The sequence below is a fragment of the Amia ocellicauda genome, chromosome 8 (assembly GCF_036373705.1).
Source record: "Amia ocellicauda isolate fAmiCal2 chromosome 8, fAmiCal2.hap1, whole genome shotgun sequence".
In the NCBI taxonomy this organism is placed as follows: domain Eukaryota; kingdom Metazoa; phylum Chordata; class Actinopteri; order Amiiformes; family Amiidae; genus Amia; species Amia ocellicauda.
In genome coordinates this window covers 44,433,800-44,448,978 of record NC_089857.1, presented here as the reverse complement: position 1 = coordinate 44,448,978, position 15,179 = coordinate 44,433,800, and the positions used below count along the sequence as shown (strand labels likewise).

The window sequence follows — 15,179 nt, the reverse complement described above, 5'->3', positions numbered from 1 at the left end:
TAGAAACAGATCTGGGTTGGATTTAAACCTCTTCCAATGACACTACTGTGGCACATACAGAACTTTTAAGGCTGAACAGATTAAATGAAACGAGCAAGAGGATCGTCAACAACATTTCCTCCCCCGATGTGCATTTAAGGGTCATTTTTTCCATTCTTAAAAAAGTCAGCAGTCATATTTTTGCCTTTCACTGACTGCGGCACATGATACAAATACACTGCAGTGCCGGGTCTGTCGCTGGAAGTTCAGATTGTAAACGGCAGCCGTGTGTGTGGAACATCAGACGTGGCTGCACTGCCATCCTGTGGACAGTTCAGCACTTTCCATCAAAGGACTTCAGACAAGATTAATTTTCTCTTTTTATTATTGCAGCTTTTTCAAGACGAAACAGAGCAATTACAAATATGTAGCCATGTACACATCATTCGCAGTGTTAAAAACTCATTTCGTAAACAGCTGCTCCATGTACAATATAATAAATATTTCCTCCTCTTTTTTTGCATTTTATATTTACATGTTTACACTTTAGGCACATTTGAATATGAATTCAAAGAGATGCAGTGTACTGCAAGTAAACGCGTCCGGAACTGCGCCGACGCAGAACAAGATCGAGCGCCGCGCCGCCCGGCCAACTCCTCTTCACGAGAGCCCGGGTTCGGTATTTAAGAAGACCCGGTCGGACGCAGCACACCAGGCGCAGCACACCGGACACAGCGCAGCGACCCTCACACACATGCCCTGCGCCGCGTCCGAACGCCAAAAGAGCCGATTGTTCAGATGGGTCAGAATTTAAAACTCCGTTCCAAAAATATAGCTTTCTGGAAATGTAAAATAAATTAGGTCTGAAATACATTACAATCCAATACAAACCTGTGGAAAACACAGAATTCAACAGAACATTCTCCTACTGTTACAGGTCAGGTACAATAATAGAGATATAAAAATATCAACTGGAACCTGAAACCAGTTGTGCGTCAATGTTAGCGTGACAGCAGCGCAGCCATGAACGCATCAGATGTCAAACAACGGTTAAGTAAAATTCTCGAATTTAATGATAATTGTAGTCATTTCATTTTACTTCCGATATCGTTGTATACATGTTAGATATAGTTTTTAGGGGTGGGGACATTATATATTTAACTTTAGGGAAGATATGGTTCCAAACATTTAAAAAATGCACCTGTAAACTGAATTCACGTTGCAGGACGTTTCCGTGTGCTGCCGAGCGGGCGACTGAAGGTGCGCAGAACTGACCGACGCCGCCGGCCCATCTGAACCGGAGGAAGCGACGCCGTCCTGTCGAGGCTCCTATATGGACGACAACGCGGCGCCGCGCAGGCGTGGGGAGAAACACGCGAGTCTGCGGTTCACGGAGCGCGAGGGACACCGGAAGGAAACGGGGGGGACGGGTTTTCAGATCCGGGGTCGCACGTCTGTAACAGCAAGAGGGAAAACACGATGGACAGCCACACCTGCTCTCTTACACGAGCAGCAGAGAGGAAATTCAACTGGTTATTCTCTATATATACACGTTTCTTCCTGCATAGTTTGAATGTTCAGGCAGAGCTGAAAAGTTCAGTTTGCAAGAACAAGTGCGCCTCATTTACAAAGCAACCATAAATAAGTGTAAAGTATAAAAGGCAACCAAAGTAAGTGAGAGACGTGGGAATAGAAGATTTGACGCTGAGGTAGCTGGTGAAATATTGGGGTTTTTTGCCTGCAGATTTTTTCCAAGATTTAAAAAGAAAATAGATTAATCATCCATCTATTTAATTCAGTTCAATGATGAGTCAGTTGTTCTTAAAGTCTGTTTTTAGTGATCAGAAGCAATCTTAAAAAATCCTACTACGGTTTACAACCTGGTGATCTACAATACTGTAGAATATTTAAAACAAAAGTCCATCAATTCTGCCAGAACACCAACATACGAAATAATAATAATACTAAAATCTGTTTTAAAATACCCATTTCACCCCATACCTCAGGAAATTCACACAATTAGTCTTATGCGCGATTCGACGAGGGTTGTTTTTAAAGCAGCAGTGCTCCAGTTCCAGATGCTCTGGTCTGCCGGGACAGAGAAACACACCAGCGCAGCCAACCTGCGGCTGGTCGTTTATATTCGGGGGACTACGGGGGCCGGCTGCAGGACAGAAGTCGGAGAAGTCGCCTCGAACAGTTTCCACGCAAACTGAACTCGAACGACCCCGCCCTGCGCTGAGCGCATTCGCTCTGGTCTTTATAGAACGACTCTCGTGGACCGGCGTGGGGCTCCGTGCGAGAGAGGCGTGTTGTTCAGCGGGAGAGAACGACTGCCACAACCCGTCCCAGGCTCAAAAAGAAATACGAAACAACCCCAGGACAACAACGAGGCGCTGGGACAGGAACCAGAGCCTTCCTGGCCAGTGAGGACGAGACTGTGCTTTGTTCAGAGCGCAGGCTGGGTACTGGGACGCAGAGACACGCCCCGTCACTCGTCCAAATAAGAACTAAAAAAAGCCAGAATATTCTTTATCAGAACAATAACAATAACAATAATAAATCTTAACGATGATAAATCTCAAAGGAACGATGCAGACCGGCGTGGGAAGCGCCCAGGACTTCTCCACGGAGGCGCGGGGTCGACCGAAAGGAAAGAGACCCAAGCACTGGCCATCTCCGTCTCCTCGGGCCACAGACCCGCTCGTCCCGGTCCGGTCCTCCTCGGCGGGAGGGGGGGGGGAGTCAGAGGACGGGGGGGGTGTGGTCACACGGTGCTGTCCTGCAGCAGGGGCTCGACGTCCTCGTCGCTGCCAGGCAGGGGCGCCATGCTCTGGGGGCCGCCGGCACCGGTACTGTGCTTGCGGCCGCCGCAAGCCTTGGCCACCGGGCTGCCGTGCTCAGGGATGAATAAGGCCACCAGGAAGGCGAGGAGGACCGCGCAGGCGCCAAAGAGGAAGGGCGGGCCGGAGAGGATGGCTTTCTGCGGAGGGAAAGACACGGCGGTGAGAGGGAGCTGCGCGATGCCAGAAAACCCCCAGCGGATCCTCTCTCCTCACAGGATCCGCCAACACCCTGCGACAGAAGTCGGGGGCATGGCCGGCGATCACAGCCCAGCCCAGCAAGCCCCCCACCCCACATGAACCCCGCGCTCCACACACCTCGTCCGGAGGGGCCTGCACGGCCGTGGTTGGGTCGATCTCGTTCAGCTCCACGTTGAACATGAAGAAGATGAAGCCGTACAGCGCCGGGCCCAGGCCGTTGCACAGGCCTCTGATGCCGGTGATCATGCCCTGGACCACACCTGGGGGAGACAACAGGACTCTCAGTCTCTCAGCTCTGGGCTCCACTCTTCAAGAAAGATATTGCTGCTCTAGAGGCAGTTCAGAGGAGAGCAACCAGACTTATTCCAGGTCTGAAGGGAATGTCCTACTGAGAGACATTCAAACCAGAGGAGCTTTTCCAGATCAGCAGGGACACACGCACCCGGGGACACAAATGGAAATTGGGCTTCAAGGCATTCAAGACAGAAAACAGGAGACACTTCTTCACACAGAGAGGCGTCACAATCTGAACAAACTCCCCAGCGATGTGGCTGAAGAGACAATGTGGGAACATTCAAAAACAGACTGGATAGGATCCTTGATCACTTAGTTATTAATGGACACCAAACGAGCACGATGGGGCGAATGGGCTCCTCTCGATTGGACACTATGTTCTTTTGTCTGAAACTGCTACTGCGCAGAGAATTTAAATCACTCCTATTCCAGACACTAGATGGTGCTGTGGTCTAAAACAAGCAAGAATAATCTTTATTGTTTAAGCTCAATAAGTACATAAACAAATAGTAATTCATACAACCTTTTAGTAAAAACATTCAGTTCACCCCCAGTTTGCATAATAAACTCATAGATAAACAATGTTTATGTATTTTTTTAACGCTAGCAGGACTCAATTCCCGTCCACTGCAGACCTGACATTATTCAGGTTCTCGTTCCCTCCGTCCGCAAGAGGAACAGAGATCGTTCTCAGGTGGAACCAAAAGCACAGAACGGAGACCCCCCACCCCCCCGTTCGGGACACACACACACAAACACACCACCCTGTCCTCACCCTGCTGGTCAGGCTCCGCGCTGCGGGACACCAGGGCGCTGACCGCTGGGAAGGTGATGCTGGACATGGCCGCCACGGCTCCCGCCGCCCACATCATCCTGCGGGACAGAGAGGTGGGTTACGGAGGCACACCAGAGACCAGCACGCTCTGATCACACGGGGCAACAACAAACAGGCATAAAAGTGGTCACCCGCTTAATAACGACTTTGTATTAATGGATGGGAAGGGATTATTATTATTATTATAATGCGTTTATTTTTGCTGGTTTTGTTAATATGGCTGCTCTGGCCTGAGACAGCCATCACGGACTTCCATAAAACCACACAGGCTTCACCCAACCCGAGCGCGGCAGCAGGCGCGCACACACAGGCGCGCACACACAGGCACGCACACACAGGCGCGCACACACAGGCGCGCACACACAGGCGCGCACACACAGGCGCGCACACACGCGCTCCGGGGGGCCGAGCCGTGTGTTCAGTCGCCCTCCCCGGCGGACGGGCTGTCCTTGGATGTTCCTGCACTTATGTAACCAGAGCCACTGTGTCAGATCTCCCTCAGGGCCTCCTGCGCTGAAACCCAGGCGCTGCTCTTGTCCGCTCTGACTGCTCCGAGTCCCAAAAACCGGCCCTGGCATCGCAGCATCCAGCCATACATCACACGGCTGCACATGAACTACAGCCTCCTCTCTCTCCGGTTTATGTTTTTCCTCACAGTGAAAAGGGATCTTGTACTAACAAACCAATCAATAAAGACCCCTCAGGGCGAGCAAGGGCACTTACCAAGGCTCGGACCCGAACCCGTACCAGGCCAGCTGCAGCATCTGGAAGCCCAGGCCCAACAGCACCGTGTTCTTGTTCCCCAGCGACTTCATCAGCATGCTGAGAAACACTGTCTGTGGAGGCGAGCAGAGCAGAGCGCGTGTGAGAGAGATACGGACACGCTTCACTGCGCACGAGTCGCACGTCAACACGGTACAGGAGGAGCACGGGCTCTGCGCTGGCACCGCTAACACGCAACACACACTGATGCATAAACCAGCCGTCGGCGCTTCACTGGCAGGAGCGCTTCTCTAGGAAAGGAGAAATGAAATGACGGGGAGTGGAGGAGAAAGGGAATCACCTGGGCTATGATGGAGAGGATCCCCACCACGGCGATAAAAGCGGCGATGGTGGTCGAGGAGAAGCCGATTACCTGAGAGAGAAAGAGAGGGAGAGGGAGAGAGAGAGAAAGACACACACCTTTTTAAATCACTGCTCTCAGTTCTCCCCACATGCCCTTAAAACAGAACCGAACGCAAACACAGGGCTGCCCACTCCAGCACGACCCCGGCATCGTGCAGATATTAAATCAGCGTCAAACCACAGGACCCACGTGGAAATCATTATAAATATAATCTAACGACCTCAACAGAAGATCCTGAACCTATAAAAGACTCCTATTCATTGCGTTCCTTCCAACAAGGACTAAAATCTTTCCCTTCAGTTTCAAAAGTGACCTCGAGCACAACGAGCAGCTCCAGACCAGAGCATGCCCCTGTGTGACCCGGTCAGGCAGGAGGGAAGGGGGTTCCAGTCACTCACCTGTCTCAGGTAGAGGAAGAAGCTGGAGTACTGCCCGGCCTCCGGCAGGTAGGACAGGAAGACTGTGATGCAGATGAGCAGCACCGTGGAGTCCTTGCCCACCTTCTTCAGCGACTGGAAGGCAGGAGAAACAGACCGGTCAGACGCTCGGGGACCTGGGCACAGTCAGAAGCTCGTTCGATGGGACAAGGACGTGCGCTCGGGCAATTAAGGGTGAACTAACAGGCTCTCCTAGTTCCCTCCGTCTTACAATCAACCTGTGCCTGCTCCCTTCTTCAACCACAGAAACAAACATATTTACGGCAAAGGGATCGGCCTGCTCCCAGGAGATGGGCGCCCCCCACGAAGCCGGCCTCATCTTCTCGGGCAGCGACTCGGGCACAGCCAGCAGGATGAAGCAGATGTCCACCAGAGCGACGATCGTGGCCACCAGCACCACCAGGTTGTCCCCATAGTTGGCCGACAGGTAGGCGCCGATGGCCGGGCTCGTCACCAGACTGGCGGCAAACGTGGCAGATACCTGAGGAGGAGGAAAGGGTGAATGCAGAGATCCACACACGTCCACATGCCCGGCATCACAAGTGCTCACGTCACACACACGAGCAGAGGCCGTGTGGAGCAAGTGGAGAGGGAGGCCGATTTAGTTCTCAGTGGAAATAAGGATCCCGTCACAGGACGGCACACTGGTCTGAGTGGAGCCCTGGACTGCTGCAAACTGCATCAGTTTCCAGGAAAGGGGAAATAATAGACTAACTCTTAGACTATAATAATTATAAACTGAAGAACATATTACAAAACCCCCCCTCCCTCCTTTCCTTCTTTCTTTACAGTGCAAGAAAACAAACAATGTGCCTGATCTAATCTAATGAGCAATGGTTTATTTAATGTTGGTTTATTTTATTCATTCTTGCTTTTATTTAGCTGTATGTCTGTTACAGTAGGTTTACCACTCTTTAAGCGCTCTGTGGTTACACTGCGAAGGACGCTATACAAATAATTGATCTATCTACAGAACTTCTGAATCCACTAGGACTTCTTTAAGTTGCTTATTTTAATGAACGGGGACTTCAGGGATGGGAGCATCGCCTCACCAGTCCGTAGGCCGTACTCCTCTCGTGTTCCTGGGTGACGTCAGCCACGTACGCAAAGATGACCGAGAAGGTGACAGAAAAGACTCCAGACACAGAAATCATGGCAAAGTACCACCTGGGGACAGAGGCAAATACGGAAGGCGCAGGTCAGAGCAGCCCAGCCGGACAGATATGACATTATAAGAGATAAAACGTGACCACAGCTCTCAGACGGCGGCGGCGCGGGGGCGGCGCTCTCACCAGGGGCTGATCCTCATCAGGGGGATGGGGATGCAGGTGAAGAACACGGTGACAAGCAGGAAGGACTTGCGGCCCCACACGTCCGACAGTGCGCCGATCAGAGGGGCGCTCATGAACGACAGGAAGCCCTGGCCACGGCACACAAGGTCAGAGGTCAAAGGTTAGATCGGAGCGAGTGCTCGGCGGCCAGCGCAGATCTTTGGCATTCAAAACACAACAACAACACAAAAAGGGTCTTCCTTTCCCATCCAGTCTTATTTGAGTTATATTAGTTAGTGCATCATGGTGCAGGAAAGTTATTTATTTTAAAATCTTCTTGTATAAAATAATAATAATTCCCTAAGCTTCAATAAGTCCAGGGCCTGGAAGTGGGATTCCTGAGAACAAGGGTTTCTTCACATGACTGTTGATGCTAATCTTGTAGGAACATAAGCGCTGGCTCGAGCGGAGGTTCTTGCCGCGGCTCAGACAGGAATTTTAATCGGCCGAGCGGGTCGTGTAGACGGGGCGGTGCCACACGCGTGCTCCGGGTGGATGAACAACACACGTGATAACGGCATGGGGCTCTCTTACCTTCACACCTTGTATCAGCCCATTCATCAAGAAGGTATGCTGTGGGAATGTCTCGTGAAGGACCTAGACGAAAGACGAAATTTTAAGACAATGTAATCTTTCCATTCATTCGGTTTTTAATTGTTCATGGTTTTATTTGGTGTGAATTACCATCTTTATGCTGCAACGCCTCGTCTGGGAGAAACAGGCATATTTTAAATAGCAAGCAAGAGCAAGACATGCCCACACTGCCACCCTACGCTCCACAGTACGGCACGGATGACTTTGCAGGGACGGCACGGTCATCAAACTGATGGTTGTATTGTCCCCCATCTAAAAACAGAGACCCTCAGATGAGGCACCTCTCCCCTGAGAATGGATGAGATTGTACGCGCCCCCCCAAAGGCCTTCCCAGAAGGAAGACAGTGACATCACAGGAGACCTCTCTGATCTCACTGCCTGTTTGTGTTTACACTGCCTGGAGGGGGGGGAACAATTAAGCCTGGGCCCCTGGAGATTTATTTTCTCCTACAGCCGTCTGTCATTCTGTGGGAGCTTTTGTTTCTCTCTCCTGTTATTTTTATTTTTACATTTTGTTGTAAATAACTTATATTGTTGTATTGTGTGCAGCCTTGCAAAGGGCGCTATAACAGATACAAATTGATTGACTGATTGATTATCAGTGTCCCAAGAGAGCAACCGTGAAGGAGAGTATTTCCCCAGTGTGTGAGCCTAAAGCAGGAGGAAACCGAAACTTCTGCTTGTGGTTGATGTTCAGAAGATATCTGTACACAAGATTCATCATTCATTCATGCTTCCATTTAAACATTTCAGGGTCACGTGAACCCGAACCTCGGGGCCGGCGGCACTCACAGTGAGCATCGGAGTCGTTAACAAACCCCAGGCGAAGAACTCCAGGAAAATGACGATCACCGCATGGGTGACGCTGGCATTTCCAATGCCCTGATGCTGTGGAGAGAGAGAGGAACAACAGATCATGGCATCTGAAATATGACAATGCACACACTGCAAACAACTAGTGCAAAATTAGCAAAGCACACACTCAACCCCCCCCACCACACACACCACAACGCACTGAATCAGATGCGTGGGAGCAGCACATGACGTTGCGCACAAGCCACACCTTGGCTCCGCGTTGCTCACGGTTTCCATTCACACGGTTGCCCGTTAAGATGCTGCATCTTAGTTTCCCTGCACGACGCGAAGAACCTCCGGTCAAGCTGCGCTCGTAGAGCCGGCACACGGTTCTGTCTGTCCGCTGCCCAGCCCTAAACGGCTGCCGGAGCACGTTTGGGTTCAGGGCACGATCACAAGCGTTCGGTCCGAGTGCTTCTTTGTGTTACTGCCATATGGCACTCATGGAAGGTTGTCATTATTTACTACAAATATTGTCACTAATTATGATTCTCAAACAACTGTAAGAATTGCTTTTACCACGAAAACTGCTCAGCTGGTGACAGTGCCTGTTTTTTTCCGATACAATCAGGGTATGTTTTCATTAAATGCTTCAGCCATACTAGAGAAAACCATAAAACATAACGGTCATTAAAAAAAAAAAGGTTAAACTCAGATCCAAAGTTTCTTGTCCTCACACTGTTTGCCAAACAGCCTGTTGCAAAGTTTAAAAATTACACTGATGACACAAGATGTGGTTATAATGTTGCAAACACCCAGCTGATCCTCTGGGCAGACGGAGAGCTAATTCACACTGGTCACAGACACAGCATCCCACACAGACGCTTAAAATAAAAGCAGTTTCTCACACTTAGCCAAAAAAATGACATTAACTTCAGAAGAAAGAATATCGGTTCTCTATCTGGAGAGCACAGTGATCGCTCAGTACACCCTGGTCGGTGTGCATAGAACACGATGTTATCAGTCTCTTAGAAACAGGACGCTAAAACCTTAAAGACACATATGAAAAGCTTTTGCAATTAACTTCCCGACACAGATCGGCTGTTGAACACTGAACGCACCCACGACAGTTACTGTTTAACTGCATCACAGCAGGAGACTTCCAGCGATCAAGTGTTAACTGTCACTCGTCCCCGAGTCACGCGAGATGCCATGTGCACTCTATCACTCTCTCTTAGGGAATTGCAAAAAGGTTCAAGGCAGCAGCAACTGCAAACTGTAAAGATTGCATTTTCATTCCCGGAGACTTTTCGGGTTTCAGATTGAAACCACTATCAAAACATTTCGGTTTCATTTCAAATCTACTTCTCAGGACCACCAGTGCAATACTGTAGGCTGTGGTTATTCCAGTTTCATTACAAATCCTCATGCTCAAAACCAGCGACACGCTGCACAGCTGAAGTTGAACCATTGTTGATCAAATATACGATGTCAAGATGACGTACAAAAAGCTAAAGGGCGTTTATGCAACTACGTTTCCTACGGTGTTCAAGGCACCTCAAGTTACAGGCCGAGTCGTCTTGCTCCTATTCGACATGTATTTTTAAAACTGTAACAAAACACCGGCGTTTAAAAATTCAGCAATTCCCCTAAGTTATTAATTTGAACCGGTGACGTGTCCAACACATTCTACACGCTCGACAGTCTCTCAATTGGTTTTGCACCTGCCCGGAGCCAGCGGCGCCGGTGCAGCGAGCCGAGACCCGGCCGATGACATCGCCTGTGCTTTCCTGGGGAGGGTGAGGTAAGACTCGCTAAGACTCCCTGGTGTATGAATGTAACAGCATGCAACAGTCACAAGAAAAGGCCTCTCTCTCCCACTTCCAGCAAGCTAAATGACACAAGATCCTGGATGTTTTAGGACTGGCAGCATTGAATTCAGAAGAAAAATAGAAATATCTGTTGATAATAACAATATTTTAGTAAGACATGTAGCCCTGCCTCCATTATGTTGAATATATTTTATATCTCATTTCCCTTTTACATATCTCTCCATCACTCCATTTGCAGCTCAAGCCTTTACAAAATCTGAAAATCATCCTATAAATACCTAAAAATAAAGCAGTCAATGTTCTTATTGACTAACACTTAACACCAGGGCTACTGCTGCCTTGGCTTCTTCATATGCAAACTGAAAGCTTGATATGTTCTGTGTTTTATATGCGTTAACTTATTCAACTTTACAATAATAAAGCATATGACTTTGCTTTGTAAATAGGCCTTTACAATTCTCTCAAGAAAAGGCCACCCATGTAAATGAAAGGCCCTTCGCGCACACACTCAGGCACTTGAAATGGCCCAGTGGTAGGTCATGGCTGACTGAAATTCCTCAGGAGATTATTACTGCACAACATGTCAATATCCTCAGACTTCAAACTGTGGAGAGTCTGCAACCTTCACTGCCAGCTCCGTTAAACTGCTACACCCCCGAGCCGTCGTGTAAAGCGCAGCCACTGCGTTAAGATCGCCAACGAGCTCCGGCCAATGCGAGAGGCTGTAATCGTTGTGCGTTTTGTTCTCCCTCTGGCAGGGAACGCTACTCAGTTTGCATTGCTCCATCATTACATTTCACAGTGGTTTCACTTCAAACGTGCACTGAATTGCAGGGGTTTTCATAGGACACTAAGGAGGAGGAAAATGCCAAGTGAAAGGGGCTTTTCTTCTACGGCAGAACCTAAACAGCCACGCAGGGAAACACATTAGCCTTCCATCGCACGGGGGTTTAAGGCTCTGGAGTTTCACACAGTGCTTTCAGAAAAATCTGCATGGGCAGACATGGGAAGTTCAAATGAAATTAAACGCACTCATGAACGGGCCGGTCGGTCTGGCAGTAGCCAGCGTAAAAGTCTGTGGGTGGGAAACAATGCCTGGCACTGAATCAGACGGCTGTGCGTCAGGAGTCTCCCTGCAACAACCATGACGCTGTTCTATAAAGCACAGGCCGTCTCGTGCTTTGTGGCCTTCAAGGCTGCATGTGACCGTTGTTTCTCCCCCTCTGCACAGCAACCAAACTCCACAGTACACTTCAGCACTGGCGGTCAGTGGGAGTTACCATCTTTATAAAGCACCTTCAGTCCCCACAAGATCTCTGCTGGTGTGGCAAAGTCACATTATTCGCATGAACCATCACTGCACTGATCGCCAGCACACCTGAATTATTTAGACGTGTACTAATAATTTAGAACAATACTACCTGACGTGCATCTATCTGGCACCGTGAGTTAACCCCCCTCAGAAGTGCCATTTCATGAGCTTGACTGCCAACACTGTCTCTGGATTCAGTGTTAAACGGCATAAGAACTTAATACCATCAAACACAATGGCACAGAGTCCTGTAACACCATTACAGAGAAATATGATACGCTGGTAACGTCAGTCTCTCCAGCAAGAACTATTAGACTAGTTTTTCACACCAGAAAGGGAACACGAATTCACACATCCTCTATAAGCGTCAGAAAATGGATTTCACTTCCAATGCCAAAGAATATATTGGATGTTTGATTTAATACACGTATGAGAGCGAGCGAGCGATAATGGGAGCCTTGTATTACATTTAGCAAACGATCAGTAGAGTTTGGTTTATGTCAAAATAAAAAACAGGTGACACACAGAGATGCATTAAACAGATAATATGAATTCATTCATGAGTTCAGTAATAAACAAGACATTAGAAATAAGTGTTTGGAGAGTGTAAACAAAAAGGTCTTTACAGTTGATAATACTCGCAGGCTGACACTTTAAATCATACAAGTGCTTTGATCGCCTGTCCCTTTCAGAGGATGTTTAACCAGCCTGTTCTAAAATACAGATGTCTTACTCACAAATCGCTTGTATGACACAAACACACTGAACAAACACCTTAACGCCCTAACTGCTTCATTCACAAGTTAATGTCTCTCTCCTCATTTTTGAGGCTGTTTACTTATAATCTAAGCCACTGAAGAAAAGTATCTATATCAGATTCAAAGTTTCTATTTCAGTATCCCCTGATTTCAGTTCTGCTGGTCTCAGAAGCCGGGCAGCGCCGGTCCCACTGGGCCGTGAAAGGCAGCGGTGCCCGAGCGCAGAGGTGACTGGACAGGAAGGGTGGGAGACTGTGTTGATCTTTGTGTGGCACTGGGAGATATTTCCACAGCCAGGGCTGGGTCCTGCTCGCCTTCCCCTTTCCTATTCGAAACCCACAGCCTCCCCCGGGAGGAAGCAGCCCAGCCCACCGGGCCCACACGTCAGACCCAGCCCTGAGCCGAGGTTAAGAGGAGTAACATCCCTTTTTAGTCTGCATCTTTATTTTCCCAGCGTTGAACAGACGCCCAAGCCCACTGTTTACATGCTACCTGACCTTTCGTGCCTCCAGAAGTCTAAAAAGAGATGCACTTCAGGAATATATGAACAGGCTGGGAAATTATTATTATTTTCAGTACTGTGGCTTAAATGTACATGCAGAACCAAAGTGCTTTTCATACAAACACGTTTCACACAAATAGGGCCGCAACCCAGCCAGTCTGATTAGTGCGAGAGGATCTTGTTTATCAGCTCCCATTAAGCAAATTATTTCTTGCATAAGGAATTTAGAAAAGAGCTCAAACAGAATGAAAGCCTGAAGACACTGTGGCCCTCCAGAACTGGGCCCTGCGTTTGTGTATTCATTGATTGACTGATCCATTTAGTGCAATGCAACAGTAGTGCCGGGGTCCCACAGCCTGAATGCCACTGGGCACATCTTCAAAGCCAGATCCTTACAACCAATCAGATTTACAACCTCACAGCAAGCTGACATGTTCCAAGAAGGCGCAAACTGGAGCCGTACAACAGGATTCAGCCAGGCTTGAAGTAAAACCGAACCCCGATTTGCCAAAACGCTGAATTGTGTTCCTGCACAGGCTGGCTCTGCTCCCAATGGTAACGAACAGCAACATGCTGATTACATAACCGACTACAAACAAAGCAGGCTTCACTGCCTGCACTTTACTGGAGCCACACAGAGAGGCAGTAAAACTGACTGGGTTCAAGAGGAAGCTCGACATATTCAGCCTGTAAAATATGCACAGATACACCTTCATGCCTGTATTCACCCCTTCATTGACTTCTCCGATGTGGAAGTGAACATTTCAAGCTCACAAAACATTTGCAATCGGAGACACTGTGTGCATCATGACTATAAGGTTGGTACCCTAAATCCCTCGCGTAGGAAGGTACAATTAAAGTAAAGCCACTGGCATGCATGTAAAAGCCGAGATGAACAGCACAGAGCAGTGTGGGTGAGAAGCGCAGGGCATCTCCAGCACCAGTCTGACCAGTGTCTGGACTGGGCTCCCGTCAGAGGGCTACGCTAGGAGCCTAGAACCTGCAAGATTTCACGAATCAGGTACATACCATATACACACCGTATACACACACACCTCACACATATACACACAGGTACACACCGTATACACACACACCTCACACATATACACACACACCTCACACACAGGTAACACCGTATACACACACACCTCACACACAGGTAACACCGTATACACACACACCTCACACATATACACACACACCTCACACACAGGTACACACCGTATACACACACACCTCACACATATACACACACACCTCACACACAGGTACACACCGTATACACACACACCTCACACATATACACACACACCTCACACACAGGTACACACCGTATACAAACACCTCACACATGTATACACACACACCGTATACACACACACCTCACACATACACACACACACCTCACACACAGGTACACACCGTATACACACACACCTCACACACACACACACACACACCTCATACTGTCCTGCCACGGTAGCTCATGCGTCCCCCCACCAGTCCACTGCTGTAGAGACAGAGGGGGCTTGACAATAACCCAAACACACACACACACACACACACACACACATATATATATATATCCCGTGCATCAAACGGAGGGTACAAACACGGAGGACGGGCTCAGCTCCGAGGCTCAGCTCTGCCCGATGCTTTTCTGGCCGCCCCTTCCGGAGCCTCCGTGCCAGAGACGGCCGGTTTCAGAAACCCCAGTGCGGTCAAACCCATCACCATCACCATCACCATCACCATCATCATCATCATCATCTTATTCCGCGCTGCGGGGGGAGGGGGTGGAGGCCGCACAGCCCGCACTTACAGAGCTGCCATCCCGCGTTATGATCTTCTTCACCAGCATGATGCGGTCGGCCGGTCTCTGCTTCTCCGGGCCCGCCTCCTCACATCGCTCCGGGATTATATAAAATCCATGCTGCGTGGAGATCTTCGATCCTGCCGCTTCTTCCAGGGTGCCTCTGGGTTGGTGCCCGAGTGCAGGGGTCGTTCGCGGGGGTCGGGGATCGGGGAGCCGGGTGCGGAGTGCGGGCGGTGCGGGTCCGATGGAGTCCGAGCTGCGCTGAGCCCACGTCACGGCGCTCTCTCTTCCTGCCGCCGCCCGCCTCCCGGACGGAAGTACGTAGCCCGCTCGGGGCGTGACGTCGACATTCCAGACGGGACCATTCAGAGCTGGATAGGGGGTTAGGTCAGGGGAGGCGTTTCTGTTTACATGCAGTGCATTTATAAATTATAGTAATACTAATGGCCTTAAACTGTAACAGTGTTTAAGGACTCACATGTCGATTTAGTGGCACCTGGCGGACTCACTGTACAGCTTGT

General features: G+C 49.3%; 1 protein-coding gene across 2 annotated transcripts; it reads right to left on the bottom strand.

The window, feature by feature from the left end:
• Window positions 1-346: 346 nt before the first annotated feature.
• On the bottom strand, window positions 347-14,827 carry slc71a2a (solute carrier family 71 member 2a). 2 transcript variants are annotated; one of them, XR_010817630.1, is made up of 13 exons: window positions 14,665-14,827; window positions 8,433-8,528; window positions 7,581-7,643; window positions 7,008-7,135; window positions 6,768-6,882; window positions 5,978-6,196; window positions 5,677-5,790; window positions 5,216-5,287; window positions 4,876-4,988; window positions 4,093-4,190; window positions 3,141-3,283; window positions 1,181-2,962; window positions 347-818 (listed from the first exon to the last, which is right to left on the bottom strand). XR_010817630.1 is itself a non-coding variant. In XM_066711626.1 (12 exons), exons 1-12 carry the CDS (start codon window positions 14,701-14,703, stop codon window positions 2,747-2,749), a joined length of 1,416 nt encoding a protein of 471 aa, XP_066567723.1. In that variant the 5' UTR covers window positions 14,704-14,827; the 3' UTR covers window positions 347-2,746. The 2 variants fall into 2 exon arrangements, 1 of the variants encoding a protein (XP_066567723.1); XM_066711626.1 differs by having other exon boundaries at window positions 347-2,962.
• Window positions 14,828-15,179: the final 352 nt, after the last annotated feature.